General features: G+C 45.7%; 1 protein-coding gene across 1 annotated transcript in view; it reads left to right on the forward strand.

Moving 5' to 3' along the window:
* LOC137425091 (uncharacterized) overlaps positions 1 to 8,151 on the forward strand; it is an 891,893-nt gene extending 883,742 nt beyond the window's left edge. Inside the window, exon 6 of the mRNA XM_078773288.1 lies at positions 7,826 to 8,151. Coding sequence (XP_078629414.1) covers positions 7,826 to 7,839 — 14 coding nt within the window. The 3' untranslated portion in view covers positions 7,840 to 8,151. The remainder of the gene's footprint in view (positions 1 to 7,825) is intronic.
* The last annotated feature ends 8,061 nt before the right edge of the window (positions 8,152 to 16,212 follow it).

Genomic DNA, 16,212 nt, shown 5'->3' on the forward strand with positions numbered 1-16,212 from the left:
GGACGCTGAGTTTAACGTACATCCAAGGAAAACCACACACATTGATGATTCACCCTGACATGACAGTTTATAGCTGAGAATGTCAACCTAGGCTGGGCATCTCAGAGGGACAGTATATACTTCGACTCTCCTGCTTTAGGCTCTCCTGCTAGACCATAACATTCCACTGACTTTGGCCTAAATAACGTGAGGTTTAGAAAAATGCCCAAATACCAATCAATCAATCGATTAATTTTAATATCGTGATTTTCATTCCAAACCAAATCTCAAAGTACTTTACAAAGAAGAGGAATTATAAAATTAATAATGAATGGAGAATTAAGGATGGCATTAACATGGATCGAAATTTAGAAAAAGCAAGCTAAAAAAATAAGACTTCTGAAAGAGGGTGCTGAAACCAAAAAATCTTGGTCTGGTAATTATATCATCAATACCAAGGTAAAGGTAGAAACAATAGGAGGAGGAAGAAGACACAGAGGGAAGGGGCATTGATGGTGCACATCAATGGCGACAAAATATTTCTCCTTCGTAATAAATAGACATTACACAGCCATGGGAAACAAACGTATTCGCACCACAAGATGGCGCTGTGAAACTGGGATGGACGCATCAGCATTGAACCAGACTCTGTGGTGTGATGGTTGGAGCGTCCACTTGGAGTCTGGGAGGTCGGCGGTTCGAATCCTGTCCGAGTCGTAAACCAAACGAAAGACTTGAGAAACAGCACGTGCTGCTTCCTTGTCTGATGCGGTTCAGAGTTTTAAAAGGATAAACATCCGGACAAACAACCATAAGTTGGCAATCATACCACACACATGCTGTCTTAGCACAATTTGTTGATACAAAGGGTCCTAAAAGGTACTTACCGACGTTGAGTGAAAGGATATACTAAAGAATTCCTAAACAACTGACGTCTTGTCGTAAACGAAGATACCAGACCCAGTCACCCAATAGTCTGGGAGCCAGGAAGAACACCCCCCCCCCCCCCCCCCCCCCATGTATGGCCGCCTCTCAGGATCCACTGACATGATGATTTTTTTTTACTTATTATGTTCTATATGAAAGATCTATAGTTATCTCACACAGGCATGGCAATATAGAAGGTCTTTACTGTTTTCTTAATCTATTGTTTGATTGTACTGATTGTGCTGTATACTTACCTAGTGTTGTATTGATTAACCATGCAGGAAAAGTATCTGGCTGTTCAGGTATTGTATAATATGTACATTGCTTGTAGCATAGCAGAGCTTTTCTTTTCTTTTCTTCTATTGTTTTATTTACATAAATCATCGCCTCACCTGATGTTCCATCAAAGTCACCCCCTTCTAAAAAAAAAAGGAATGAAAGTGCAGAAATGAAGCCGGCAACATGTATCATCCATTACAAAAACACGACCGATCAAACGTTCACATAGTTTTCAAATCTCCATAAATACAAAAAGAAATCCGAACGAGAGATTAAAACATGATAAACTCGAGCAATGCGACTGTGTCACCAGTACGCCTCCGCATAGTCCCAGAACGGGTAGACAGTTTGGCGGTTTCGAAGGTCCCATCAGCGGTTTCCCGGTTTCGGAGATCCCATCAGCGGTTTCGCGGTTTTGGAGATCCCATCAGCAGTTTCGTGGTTTCGGAGATCCCATCAGCGGTTTTGCGGTTTCGGAGATCCCATGAGCGGTTTCGCGGGTTCGGAGATCCCATCAGCGGTTTTGCGGTTTCGGAGATCCCATCAGCGGTTTTGCGGTTTCGGAGATCCCATCAGCGGTTTCGCGGGTTCGGAGATCCCATCAGCGGTTTCGTGGTTTCGGAGATCCCATCAGCGGTTTCGCGGTTTCGGAGATCCCATCAGCGGTTTCACGGTTTTGGAGAGCCCATCAGCGGTTTGGTGGTTTTGGAGATCCCATCAGCAGTTTCACGGTTTCGGAGATCCCATCAGCGGATTCGCGGTTTCGGAGATCCCATCAGCGGTTTTGCGGTTTCGGAGATCCCATCAGCGGTTTTGCGGTTTCGGAGATCCCATGAGCGGTTTCGCGGGTTCGGAGATCCCATCAGCGGTTTCACGGTTTCGGAGATCCCATCAGCGGTTTCCCGGTTTCGGAGATCCCATCAGCAGTTTCGCGGTTTTGGAGATTCCATCAGCGGTTTCGTGGTTTCGGAGATCCCATCAGCGGTTTCGCGGTTTCGGAGATCCCATCAGCGGTTTCACGGTTTTGGAGAGCCCATCAGCGGTTTGGTGGTTTTGGAGATCCCATCAGCAGTTTCACGGTTTCGGAGATCCCATCAGCGGATTCGCGGTTTCGGAGATCCCATCAGCGGTTTCGTGGTTTTGGAGATCCCATCAGCGGTTTCGTGGTTTCGGAGATCCCATCAGCGGTTTCGCGGTTTCGGAGATCCCATCAGCGGTTTCACGGTTTTGGAGAGCCCATCAGCAGTTTGGTGGTTTTGGAGATCCCATCAGCGGTTTCGTGGTTTCGGAGATCCCATCAGCGGTTTCGCGGTTTCGGAGATCCCATCAGCGGTTTCACGGTTTTGGAGAGCCCATCAGCGGTTTGGTGGTTTTGGAGATCCCATCAGCAGTTTCACGGTTTCGGAGATCCCATCAGCGGATTCGTGGTTTCGGAGATCCCATCAGCGGTTTTGCGGTTTCGGAGATCCCATCAGCGGTTTTGCGATTTCGGAGATCCCATGAGCGGTTTCGCGGGTTCGGAGATCCCATCAGCGGTTTCGCGATTTCGGAGATCCCATCAGCAGTTTCGCGGTTTCGGAGATCCCATCAGCGGTTTCGCGGTTTCAGAGAAGAAGTTACAAGTGTTTACGGACTGACTGACTGACTGACTGACGGACAGACAACTCGCCATCCCATAAGCTCCCCTGAACTTCCTACCAGGTGAGCTAAAAACACATCATCACCACATATTTCAAAAGACCTCACCACCACGTGATTGAAAGCACATCAACACCACATAATTCAAAACACCTCACCACCACAAAATTAAAAACACCTCTCCACCTCAAAATTAAAAACACCTCTCCACCTCAAAATTAAAAACACCTCACCATCGCAAAAATAAAAACACCTCTCCACCTCAAAATTAAAAACACCTCTCCACCTCGAAATTAAAAACACCTCTCCAACTCAAAATTAAAAACACCTCTCCACCTCGAAATTAAAAACACCTCACCACCGCAAAATTAAAAACAGCTCACCACCACGTAATTTAAAACACCTCACCACCACGTAATTCAAAACACCTCACCACCAAGTAATTCAAAACACCTCACCACCATGTAATTAAAAACACCTCACCACCACGTAATTCAAAATACCTCACCACCACCAAATGAAAAACACCTCACCACCATGTAATTCGAAACGCCTCACCACCACATAATTCAAAAGACCTCACCACCACGTGATTCAAAACACCTCACCACCAAGTAATTTAAATCAAATCACCACCATGTAATTCAAAACACCTCGCACATTGGCGAGGTTTGACATCTCTATTTGGGGGGTGGGGGGGGGGCGTGTTTGGGGCTTAATATTAAACATAGGGGCAATACCCCTGGCGCCCAACTGGTAGAATAAACAGTATACTGCACCGACTAAGGGTATTTTAAACCAATTTCAATGGTTACTAGAAGACAGGGCAGCATGTAAAATCATACTAACATGATCATAAGACTTTAAACAAACAAAGTAAAAAATACCTATTTTGCTGGGCAACCCTCCCTCAACCCCATATACCTGTTAAGACCCCAATTTTTCTAATAACTTGAATTGAATTGGTACATCACGGGTGGTGAAGGTTGTGGTCAAATTTCATTGAAATCGTGTGTGTAGTTTCTGAGGAAAAAGCAAATTCCTATTTTGGGGGGTCATAATTGGATCCACTTGGACCCCCGGTAGACCAACTTAGACCCCAATTTTTTAATGCTGTGAACAAACTTTAGTCGCATAACAAATATAATTTGTGCCAAATTTGGTCGCAATCCCATCAGCGGTTTCGGAGAAGAAGTTTCAAGTGTTTACGGACGGACGGACAGACATGACTGACATCGCATAAGCTCCCCTGACTTCGTTCCAGGTGAGCTAAAAATCATGATGCCAGTGGATCCTGAGGGGATGCATTGGAAATTTCTCTGGCTCCTTTACTACAAAGAGTTGTAAAAGGATCTGGCCGACCTAGTTTCAAACCCAGTGGCCAAATGAATCCTGGATCCAGTGGAAAATCAGGAAGTGCAAGGGTTTGAACCGAAGTGGTGCTTGACAGCGACCCCTGGCTGTTGTGAGAAATGGGCAAAGGGTACCGTAGAATCCATTTCTGCGGCTAAAAAGGTAAGTGGAGAAAAATGAGACAATGAGCATCAGAGTGGGAACATAGAATGTTGACACAATGACAGGAAAGGGGAGAGTTGATGGAAAAAAGAAGGGTTGACATCTTGTGTGTACAGGATACAAAATAAACTAGTGTAGAGGAGACAAAAAGTAGAGGAGACAAAATGAGCTAGGAAGGGTGCCAAAGGATTAAAGGAGACGACGGCTTGTATTATCGTGGTGAACAGGGAAAGATAGATGGAGGTCGAGTCATATTGATGGAGGAGTGGAAAGAGAGACTATCGGAAGTAAAGAGAATCAGGGATAGCTTGATGCTGGTCAAGTTGGAGATGGAGAAAGGAATGGTGAATGTTATTTCAATGTACGTAACACAAACCGAGTGTTCGGAGCAGGTGAAAGATGCATTTAGTGGGCAGTTAGAAGCTCTAGTGAGAAAGGAACAAGCTGGGAGAAGATTATAGTTCGTTTAGACTTAAATGGCCTTACAGGTCAATAAGTGGCCGGATACAAATTGAGCATGGAGGATGGATAATGGCCTCACAAATGAAGATGGGGAGAGGAATGTTGAGATTGCCAAACCCTTTTAATTTTATTTTTTTTATACAAAGTAGAGGTTCGTGGAGGAGTTAGAACATAAAATGGTTGAGCACGTAACAGAGCAAAATGAGCAGGAGAAAGAGAGGGGGAAAACACACCAACAGCATGGTCGAGGGACAAAATAGAGGGAGACTTTGAGAAGGGATGTGAAGAATGAGGAGTTGGGGAGAATGCATGGGGTGGACAAAACGGATACAGAACCAGACTCTCAGGAAAGAAAAACTGGAAATTTGGGAAGAGGTGGGCTTGGGGTGGGTTAACAGGGGTAGAAAAGATCGTGGTATTGAATGGGGGGCGAGGGGGGGGTGTGATCTGGGATGGTGGTGAACCGCTGTTTTAGGGGGGGGGGAGGGTGATCTGAGATGCTGGTGAACAGCTGTCTTGAAGATGTGGAGGGAAGAATGAGGTGGAATTGAGGGGACAAAGGATGGAAAAAACAGTGGGTACAAGACCAGAAAGGAGGAGGTAGAAGACAGAGAAACCACCAACTTGTCTGTGACGTGAAAGAGATAGACTCACCTTCGTCGTGGTAGATACCAATGATCTTGAAGGCCTTGGTTCCGATGGCATCAAGTTGAGCCAGGTTTAAGGCACGGTTGTGGCCCAGAAGGTAGAGTCGTGCTCCATCAAACTGTGGAAGAAGGCCTTGTAGGAAGGTATCCTTCAGCTATTCCTTGTGAAATGTGAATACAAGGTTCAGAAAGAAGGCGGAACATCTAATGATCTACAGAGGTGGAGGTAATAGTTGCCAGATTTATTACATCTTAATAAGACTGAGTGACAAGAAGCAGGTTAAATGAATTGCAAGGTTATATTGGGTGAAGTGGTGCTGAGCCAACTTAGGCTGTTCATAATGGACAAGAGGTGGAGAATGAAAAGACAAAGGGTGAGTATGAGAAAGAGGGGAGTATTAGGCCATGTGTTCCGATCGCAAAAATATGAAATCAAATTTCGAATATCAGCTTTTAATCAGCCTGTATGGTATTCTTGCGAGGAGCCAATCACAGTGCACCTAGCCTCACACAGCATGGTAGATTTCCACTATGGTAGTTTCCCCCATGGTCGTTTTTCCCCCACGATAGTGTTTACCCCACGGTAGTTTTAACCTCATGGTAGTTTTCCAGTATGGTAGTTTCCCACATGGTTGTTTTTTCCAAAGATAGTTTTTACCCCAAGGTAGTTTTTACCCCATGGCTGTTGTTTTCCCCTATGGTAGTTTCCTGCCATGGTGGTTTTTTCCCCTTATAGTATTTTAAAGTTTTAGCCCCATGGTAGTTTTCCAGTATGGTAGTTTCCCACATGGTTGTTTTTTCCAAAGATAGTTTTTACCCCAAGGTAGTTTTTACCCCATGGCTGTTGTTTTCCCCTATGGTAGTTTCCTGCCATGGTGGTTTTTTCCCCTTATACTTATAGTATTTTAAAGTTTTAGCCCCATGGTAGTTTTCTGCTCCGATTGTTTTTACCCATGGTAGTTTTCCCTACGGTAATTTTTCCCTCGTATTAGTTGCCCTCCATTGCAGTTTTAACCCCCTGGTAGTTTTTACCCTATATTTGTTTCCCCCTTTGCTTTGATAGTTTTCTTCCTTCGGTGTGTTTTTCCCCTGTAATATTTCCTATGGTGGCAGTTAATTTAACCCCATGGTTGTTTTCCGCTCAGGTGGTTTTTTCCCCCCAAAGTAGTGTTTCCCTATGGTAATTTTTCCCTCCATAATAGTGTTACGTTTGGGTGAATGTCAATCGTTTACAAAGCATGCATAGACGATTCATGCCATTTAGGGTGTATTGCATACGAAATGCCAGTTCAGCTGTGGATCCCCAAATAGGACCTTTTCGTATTTATTTTTCCTTTGTCTTAAATTTTACCCCATTTCCACTCACTTTACGCCACGTGATTTCGACTGTTGGTGGTGGTGCACAAAAACAGCTTTGGAAAGTATTCAACCCTTTTTCTTTGAAGGAAGAAAGTGCGGGAATTGGGAAACGGGAGGAAGAACAAGAGCGGATCTTGAGTCTTTCTTGACGGTGCGCGGCTGCGGTAAAAAGGGTCATTGCTCGTGGCGTGATCAGCTTCATTGAGCATGTTGGTGTGAGAGACTCGAGCTCTACGAACTTTCTGAAGGATTCAGTGTGCATGAAGGAGGTGGACAAAAAGGAAAAGAGCGTATTCTGTGGAAAAAGGTGCTTCTTTGGGTCTCTGTGGAAAACGATATATAGGCGCCCGCGGACCTACGTAACTTCCGGTTAGTGCGCCCTTCGGCAACAGTCACGTGATTGGATACGTTGAAAACAAACCACAAAAGGGCACGTGTTACAGCCGGAAATTATGGAAACGGTGTAGGTTATTTGATCATAACTCGCTTAATTCTTGTCTGATCTTTAAAATTTTAACTTTCCGACAAGCTAGAAGTAATTCTCTTTCCAACAATATAAAGTTTTATGAAAAATAATACTAGGGACAGAAATGGGGTATATAAATATTGCACTAATAGTCTAGTAGGAAGACTAGGTCCCCCTGCACCTCCCGGAGATATACTTCTAATCAGTGTTTCTAGATTGGAACAAATGTGTAGAAAATGACTAGCTATGGCCCCAAGCTGACAAAATGTCCCACATACCATTTTTATGCAAATTACTGCTGCCATTATCAAAAAAAGACTAGGTCCCCCTGCACCCCCCGGAGATATACTTCTAATCAGTGTTTCTAGATTGGAAAAAATGTGTAGAAAATGACTAGCTATGGCCCCAAGCTGAAAAAATGTCCCACATACCATTTTTATGCAAATTACTGCTGCCATTATCAAAAAAAGACTAGGTCCCCCTGCACCCCCCGGAGATATACTGAAACTGGCAGTGACTGGTGATTGAAATGCGGTGCCTTTTTGTGTTTCAGGTCGAGGTACGTGAACTCCCCACGATCTACAGCAACCAGGAAGAGACTGATACCAGGGTGGTTCTGTACCTCCATCATGCTGCTACCATCGGATACAAGAACGCTGTAGTCAGAACACCGGACACAGACATCCTCCTGATCCTGCTCCACCATGCCCACAACATCAAGCTGACGGTGTACCTGGATACAGGGTCAGGGAAGCATCGCCAACTTGTCAACGTCTCTGAGCTGGCAGAATCCCTGGGAGAGGACTACTGTGCCACTCTCCTGGGGTACTATGTGTTCAGCGGAGAAGACTGCACCAGTGCCTTCAAAGGGAAGGGAAAAGTCGGGCCCTTGAAAAAGCTGGAGAAGAATCCCAGGTTTCACAGGGCATTCGGTGAATTTCACAGGGTATTTAGAAAAATAAAACTTTGTGTTAACGTCTGTGTAGACGGACCTTAATATGAGTCTATTATTTCGTAAAACTGTGATTATTTTGTAAATAAAGCACTAATTAGCATACTAGTATACCATAGACACATGTAATCATGTTATGAATAGTTCTATCATGATCTATGCCCTTCAAAACATGGGTCTAGACACCTTCATTTTTCAATTATCTGCAATATTGGCTGAGATATGTCAAAAATCGTTTTTTTGATAATGGCAGCAGTAATTTGCATAAAAATGGTATGTGGGACATTGTTTCAGCTTGGGGCCATAGCTAGTCATTTTCTACACATTTTTTCCAATCTAGAAACACTGATTAGAAGTATATCTCCGGGGGGGTGCAGGGGGACCTAGTCTTTTTTTGATAATGGCAGCAGTAATTTGCATAAAAATGGTATGTGGGACATTTTTTCAGCTTGGGGCCATAGCTAGTCATTTTCTACACATTGTTTCCAATCTAGAAACACTGATTAGAAGTATATCTCCGGGGGGTGCAGGGGGACCTAGTCTTCCTACTAGACTATAAGTTTTGTGAAATGTATCAGAATGATTTTGTCTTGTAATTCCCAGTCGATTGATGCAAAATTCATCAAAATTGACCAAGGGGTTGCTTTTTTATGATTGTTTGAAATGTTTATGCACCGGTAATTTTCAAGGGCATTTTTGAATGGAAATGTTGGTAAAAGTTTAAGAGAAAAGAACATGTTTGTGTAGTGAGAATCATGTAAACCAAGAAGTAAACAACTTCACACATGAATATTTCTGATATAAAATGGGACGTTCTCAGATTAAAACTTACTAAATCGATAGAAATATCACTTGTGATGTGATCAAAACGTCGATTGCTGGCTTGTTGCTCACATCACAGTCACATTCTCACAACCACAGGGTCACACGCACAAAGTGTATATATGCATTATTACACAACCGGTTGACGGTCGTCTGCGCGACGATGCGCTAAAATACCACACAAAATCATCGTAATTTTGTAGTAGAAAAGTCAATTTACTACCGACTGATACCAAATTCATTAACATTCTTCCATAAATTTACGGGGAAAATCTAAGTTCAAAGTTGTACTTATTTCTAAAATGGTCGTAATTCTGCAAAAATTGGACGATTTTCAAGCCGATTGTGACAACGTGATTGCTGATAGTTCCTGGATCCGATATATAAATATATATGCCCCTACCTCCCACAATGCAATGGGAAAACGCCGAAAATGGATACAATCCAACGCGACTTCGCTCCGTCGATAGAACGAAGATTTTAGTGCAAGAAAGTGGATGCGCGCCTGCGCTGCGCAGTAGTACCGTTGCGGTCCCTAATAATACAAAATGTTTGTATAGCCACCCGCAGAACTACGTAACTTCTGGTTAGTGCACCCTTCGCGACAACAGTCACGTGATTGGATACGTTGAAAACGAACCACAAAAGGGCACGTGTTACAGCTTACTTTCGGTAGTCTCGCCCTCATCCATACTTCATGCTGTGAACGGGCTCGATGAGTGCTACATGAAGGAGTCGACCTCGATGAACTTCCTGAGCTGAGGGATTTGCTGTGTTGCATGAAGGAGGTTGACGAAAGGAAAGGGATCAAAGGAGAAAGGAATCGCAGAGCGTGATGACTGGTCCATGCACGTTTGTTCCCGCCAAGCCCCACTCTGATGAGCGTTGATGAACCGTTGTCCCGCCAAGCCCCGCTCTGACGAGCTTCGATGAAACTGCTCTTCAAACAGGCCTGAACCCATTCCATTCCCATCTTCATATCCCGTTTTATTTGAATTCCCTGTGAATATTGTTGTATTAATTTGCTTCCCTTCCCTTTCCCTAGGTTAGATAGGGGGTCCGTATGTGTGATGTGTCGGCCTTTCGTATCGGATGTATGTGGCCTGTGTTAATTGTTTCAGTCTGTCATTAAGTCCGTCGTCATACTTATTTAATTTGCTTATTGTATCGTTTTGCATTCTTTGAAGTAAATTGATTGTATCTCATTTTGTTTGACATTTTTCGGATCGGGTTGCAAGCTCCCCTGAGCCACCAGTGTGGCAGTTTAGATGCTCTAGCCTCTACTCCTTGCATTAAGCCAAAAGTTCAATCTTCCTCATGTCGCAGTTTTCCCCTCAATGGTAAGTTTTATCTTACTATTACCCTTGGATCCGGAGACGTAATTCCCCAAGAAACTCGGTGATGTTCACAATTTACTACCAATGGTAGTTTTCCCCTATGGTGTAGCTTTTCCCATTGTAGTGGTTGTCTTGTTCAGGGAAGATTAAACTGTGGAATTTGATCCAACAAAAGCTAGTCTTCTTCAAAGAGGAAGTCCAGAGAAAGAGTGTCATATAAAGATGGAAGAATATTGTTATGAATTTGGTAGAGCAACATCTAGAGCTAGGTAGATCTGTATAGGTAGGTATTCGACTGTCGTGACAGGGGCTCTACATGTAATAAGTTCTTGATGTTTAGGCACTTGTCGGGGTAAGATGTATGATTGTGGATCTACATGGAGATTCGAGTGTTAAGTAGTGAGGGATTAAAGGTAACGCCCCTGTGAGTCTCACCTAGTAGTCAAACCTTTGTCCATTATGGCACTGCAAACCACATAAACATTAGTTAGGTCCCTAGCGCAACATTAAATAATTCCTTTCCCTGACAATGACTTCGGAACAAACGGACAGGAAACCAGGCCAGGACACTGCCGATGATGGCCGCAGCCAGCTACACCTCCGCTGGGGCTTGAGTGCCACGCGCTATCACAACACTACAGGCCTGTGATTCGGTGGAGGGCACTGATTGGGTGGTGCACCAAGGGACGTGACGTCACCAGCGAGGTTATTTAAGGGAGCGCCGAACGCTCTCTTGGCTCTTGTTCTCTTGCCTCTCTGGCGTCTGGCAGTGCAGCTTTTGGTCTCTTGTGGTTCATGCTCTTAGTTGCGCAGCAGTTGAGAAGAGCTCTGCAGAAGAGTTGGCTGCCAGCACTCCCGCAGAGAGTTCACTTCAGTTGAGCCGGAGGAGTTGAGTTGAGACCAGTCCCGGAGCGAGTTGGAAGGACGAGACGTGCAGTCAAACCTGCGTTCTCCCCGTTCCTGTCTTTTCGTGCTTCGTGTGGGGATCGATCTTGGGTGGAGCCGCTGGCCTGCGTTGGGTGCCTTGGAGATTGGTGCACCGACCTCGTGGGTGGTGAGAGGATCGGAGCTTGGAGAAGGCCTGGTGGCGGCTGAGCACGGCCGTGTTACAAGAAGACGACAGAGACAGATAAGCCCGGGCTCCGCGTACACTGTACACGACGTGACGTGTTTCTTTTGTAATTCATAATCTCCCTCGTATCGTGTTTGATATCTGTTGTGTGTGGGATCCCAATTTAGGCTTCTGATTAGAGTTATTACCGGCACGGGCTTTTTCACTGTCTTTACTTTTCATTAATAAATCCTTGTATTATTTTCTGTATATATCTGAACGCCGTTTCCTGGGTGTTTGATTTTAATAGATAAGGCGGCGGAGCTTCGCTGTGTCCCGCCATTCCGCGCGTTTAACTTTAAGTGCTTGATTTGGAATCCGCAGCCGCTATTGAGTTTTCACCTTGGGAGTTAAAGCCTCGCAATTGGCCATCCGCAACTGTGGTGTTAATCGCGGTTGCGTGACGATATGAAAGAAACCCTTGTTGAGGCTGCAGAAAAGATGGTGGGCAGAACAGTGGTTGAGATATTGTGCATTGTTTTTGGCCCAATATCTCAATGGTGAAGAATCACTTAAATATTCTGATATCAAGATCTAGATATTCACCAAAACCTAATCAATTCGTCCTTGGCACACACCCAACATGTCCACCAAATTTCATCCAATTCTGTCCATAACCCTTTGAAATATCCTGCTCACAAACAAACGGGTGAAAACACACCTTCCATCCATCGCAGATGTCAGAGGTAATGAGAGAGAGGGCTTGGAAAACTGAGGGACCCGTGAAGGAGGTTCAAGAGGAGGAGTAGGTTAGAAAAGCACTTAACAAAATGAAGAGGCAAACTCTGGAACATCTGAGGTGAGTTGGTGAAGGCGTTAGGCCCTGGGGGAGTAAAATATATGTTAGAGTCAATTTGGAGGAGAAGGTACCGGATGATTGGAGGAAGTGCACAACTTTTTACCAATTTTCAAATAGAAAGAGGATATGTGGAAATTACAGAGGGATCAAATTGATTGAGCATGGAATGAAGGTAGTGGAGAGGATAGACGATCAATGGCTAAGGGAGATTGTGAAAATAGACCAGATGGGGAACAAGGAAGTGGAAGAGTTTGAAGAGGATTATTGAAGGAAATAAGAAGCTATACTGGACATTCATAGATTGAGAGGAAGTATATGATATGATTTCAAGATAAGTCCCCCCTTGCCCCTTCCCTCCTAAACTCCCCCCACACTCCTCCCCTCCGAGACTCTCCATCACTCCTCCCCTCCTAGACTCCCCTCTCATCCCTCCTCCTCAAAGCGTCCTCCCCGCTTCTTCCCCCTTCCAACTTTCACCTTCATCTCCCTCAACCTTCTGCCTCACTCTTCCCCCTCCTCAAATAACACCTCACTGCGCCTCACCCAAATCGCCATCAAACCTTTTGTCCGCCCCATTCTTCCCTTTCTCCAAGCTATTCTGAAATCTCTGACACACCTTCAACAGCTCTCCCTACCTCTTCCTCCTCTTCCACATCTTACCCTACCGCTCCCCCCCCCCCCCCTGTTCTGTATCCGATGCTCCCCCTTCCTCTTCTTTAACAGTATGGACCTCAAACATCCGGGGCCTTCGCTCATACTTGACTGATCTCTCCATACAGGTTGCTCTGACAAACCAGACGTGATCTGCTTAACAGAAACTTTCCTCCTTCATGATGTCTCTGATTCCTTGGTGTCTCTCCCAGGTTACTCCCTCCTCCGGTATGATAGACCTGAGCCTCGTCCTGGAGGGGGGGGGGGGGGGGGGGGGGTTGCTATCTTTATAAAAAAAACTCTTCCTCACTCGCCCTGCACTGCCCTCTCTCCACCTCACCCCCAGGAATGCCTTTGGCTACGGCTTCCCCTTCGCTCCCACCTTTTGTTCATATGTGTGTTGTACCGTCCACCAAACAGTGATGACACCATCTACATCTCGCTGTCTGATAATATGGACCAACTTCTATCTACCCATCCCAACTCTCTCTTCCTCATATGTGGTGATTTCAATTGTCACCATGCCAGTTGGCTGGGTGTGGGTACCTCTCTCACCAGCCATGGCTCTTCAGCAAAGGACTTCTGTGACTCACTGGGACTGACACAATCTGTCAATTTCCCGACCCGGATCTCAGTCAACGGAGCATCTTCTCTTCTGGACTTGGTTATGACTAACTTCCCTGAAAATGTCTGCTGCTCTTCTTCTGCTCCAATCGGCTCATCTGATCATGTGCTTGTTAAAGTGGACATCTCTCTGACCATTCTCAGAGAGCCTCCTCAGCGTCGACGAGTCTGGCATTTCACTCAGGCCAACTGGCACGGTCTTCAAGCAGCCATCAATCATCTGGACTGGTCTCCCATCTCTACCGCCTCTGACATCAACTCATCCTGGGAATTCTTCCAAAGTAAATTGTTCTCTCTCATGCACAGATTTATCCCATCTCGTCTTCAGTTGTCATACCCTCCCTCCCGTCCATGGTACACGGAATTTTGTGGTGAGGCTATTGCCCAGAAACAACTTGCTTTCGTCTCCTGGAAAGCAAATCCAACGGAAGGAAATCTCATTTCCTTCCACAAAGCCCGAAACAAGTGTGTGTCCACCCTCAGGAGAGCCACGAAACAATATCACTCCGTTCTCAGGACAGAACTCTCTTATCTGTCTCCCTCTTCCAAATCCTGGTGGTGTCTGGTCAAATCTGTTTCTGGTGTTTGTTCCCCCTCCATCCCCTCCCTCACCTCAAACGGCCACACGGCTGACTCCGCACGTGAAAAAGCTGAATGCCTCAACTCTGTGTTTGCCTCTAAATCTTGTGTCCAAAACCAATCCCTCTCTGTACCCACCGTACCCAGTCGTACGCAGCTGCTCCTGGACTCTTCCACCTTGTCAGGAGGAAAGGACACAAAGTTTCTGTCAACCCTCGACTCTGATTCTGCAACTGGACCTGACGGCATCAGCCCACGGGTCCTAAAATCCTGTTCTTCCGCTCTTTCACTCCCTCTCTCTGTTCTCTTCACCCTCTCTTTTGCTCAAGGTCATCTGCCATCTGCTTGGAAATCTGCCAACATCACCGCTTTGCACAAAAAAGGTGCAAAAACAGATCCCAGCAACTACAGACCAATCAGCCTTCTCCCAATTATCAGCAAAGTCATGGAATCCATCATTGCTTCAGATATGAAATCTTTCCTCTTCCCCAATGGCTTGATCTCTGATCATCAATTTGGTTTCAGACCTGGTCATTCTACTCTGGACATGCTGCTTCTGCTTTCTCAACAATGGATGGAGGTCCTCATTGCCAAACAGGAAATTAGAGCTGTCTCCCTTGACATATCACGTGCCTTCGATACGGTCTGGCACCCTGCTCTGCTCACCAAACTCTCCTCTTTTGGTATCCATGGAAATCTCCACGCGTGGCTGGCGGACTTCCTCTCTAGTCGTAGTCAATGTGTGGCCCTGAATGGGTTTCTCTCATCTCCTCTTCCTGTTCAGGCTGGAGTTCCCCAAGGCAGTGTTCTGGGCCCTGTGCTTTTTCTGGTGTTCATCAATGATCTCTCTGACTCTTGAAAATCCTCTCTATCTCTTTGCTGATGACTCTACTCTCTTTCGCTCCATTCTTCATCCCTCAGATCGGCAGTCTGCAGCCTCCTCACTCTCTGCAGACCTGGACAAAATCACAGACTGGGCAAACAAGTGGAACATGTCTTTCAATTCTGACAAATCTCACACTCTTACGATGTCGCTCCGAAAAGACCGACTGGACAACCCTCCCATCCACTTTCTGAATAATCCTCTCCAAGAAGTTCTGTCACTCAAGCTTTTGGGTCTCACTATCTGCCATGATATTTCCTGGGAAAACCACATTTCATATCTTGCCTCCAAAGCCAGTCGCCGACTGGGCATCCTCCGTCGTGCGAAGTCCTTCCTTGGCACACCTGAGCTCCTCACCACTTCCAAGGCTTTCATCCGCAGCTCAATGGAATACTGCTCTCCCCTCTGGGCTGGTGCTCCTGCCTCACACCTAGCTCGTCTTCACGCTGTTGAAACAAAAGCATTCAGAATCATGGGAATCTCCCGCGATGAAGCTCACTCCAAGGGCCTCTCACTCACTCACCGCAGGCAGGTTGGTGGTCTTTCCGTCCTCTACCGACTCCTCTCTGGCCTTGCCCCCCCAGCTCTCTCTGGGCTCTGTCCCGCAAATATTCCTACAGGTTGCACAGGATCTGCCTGCAACCCTCTTATGGTTAAACTGCCAAAATCAAGACTTTCTGCTCACCTTCACTCCTTCATTCCTCTTTTCTCCCGCCTCTGAAACAAACTCCCTCACTCTCTTCAATCCCACTCCACCCTCCAGGTCTTTAAAACAGCTGTTCACCACCATCTCTTATCTTCCCCCATCCAAAACCTTGATCTTTTCTACCTCCGCTAATTTCACCCCAATTCCACTTTTTTGAAATACCAACTTCTGTCCTGGAAGTCCTTGGTGTCCTTGTGTTTTATACTTCTCCCACCCCCCCCCCCCTTCCCACGTCTCCTCCCCCCAAGCCCTCTCCCTCCCACACATCTCCCTGCTCTCAAATGTTGTGTGCTCTCAAGTGTTTGTGTGCTGCCCCTTCTTTCCCCATCTTGTCTTCCGCTCCCTCTTTTTATATATTTCGTTTGTCTGGTTGATTTGTTTGTGAAGTAAATGTCAGCTCTTTCACGAGCCTCGATTCAGTATACAAAAAAAAAAGTAAAAAAAAAGTGGTATATACCCCCGCTAACCCCCGCTCT

The sequence above is a fragment of the Myxine glutinosa genome, chromosome 1 (assembly GCF_964187855.1).
Source record: "Myxine glutinosa chromosome 1, kmMyxGlut1.1, whole genome shotgun sequence".
Taxonomy (NCBI): domain Eukaryota; kingdom Metazoa; phylum Chordata; class Myxini; order Myxiniformes; family Myxinidae; genus Myxine; species Myxine glutinosa.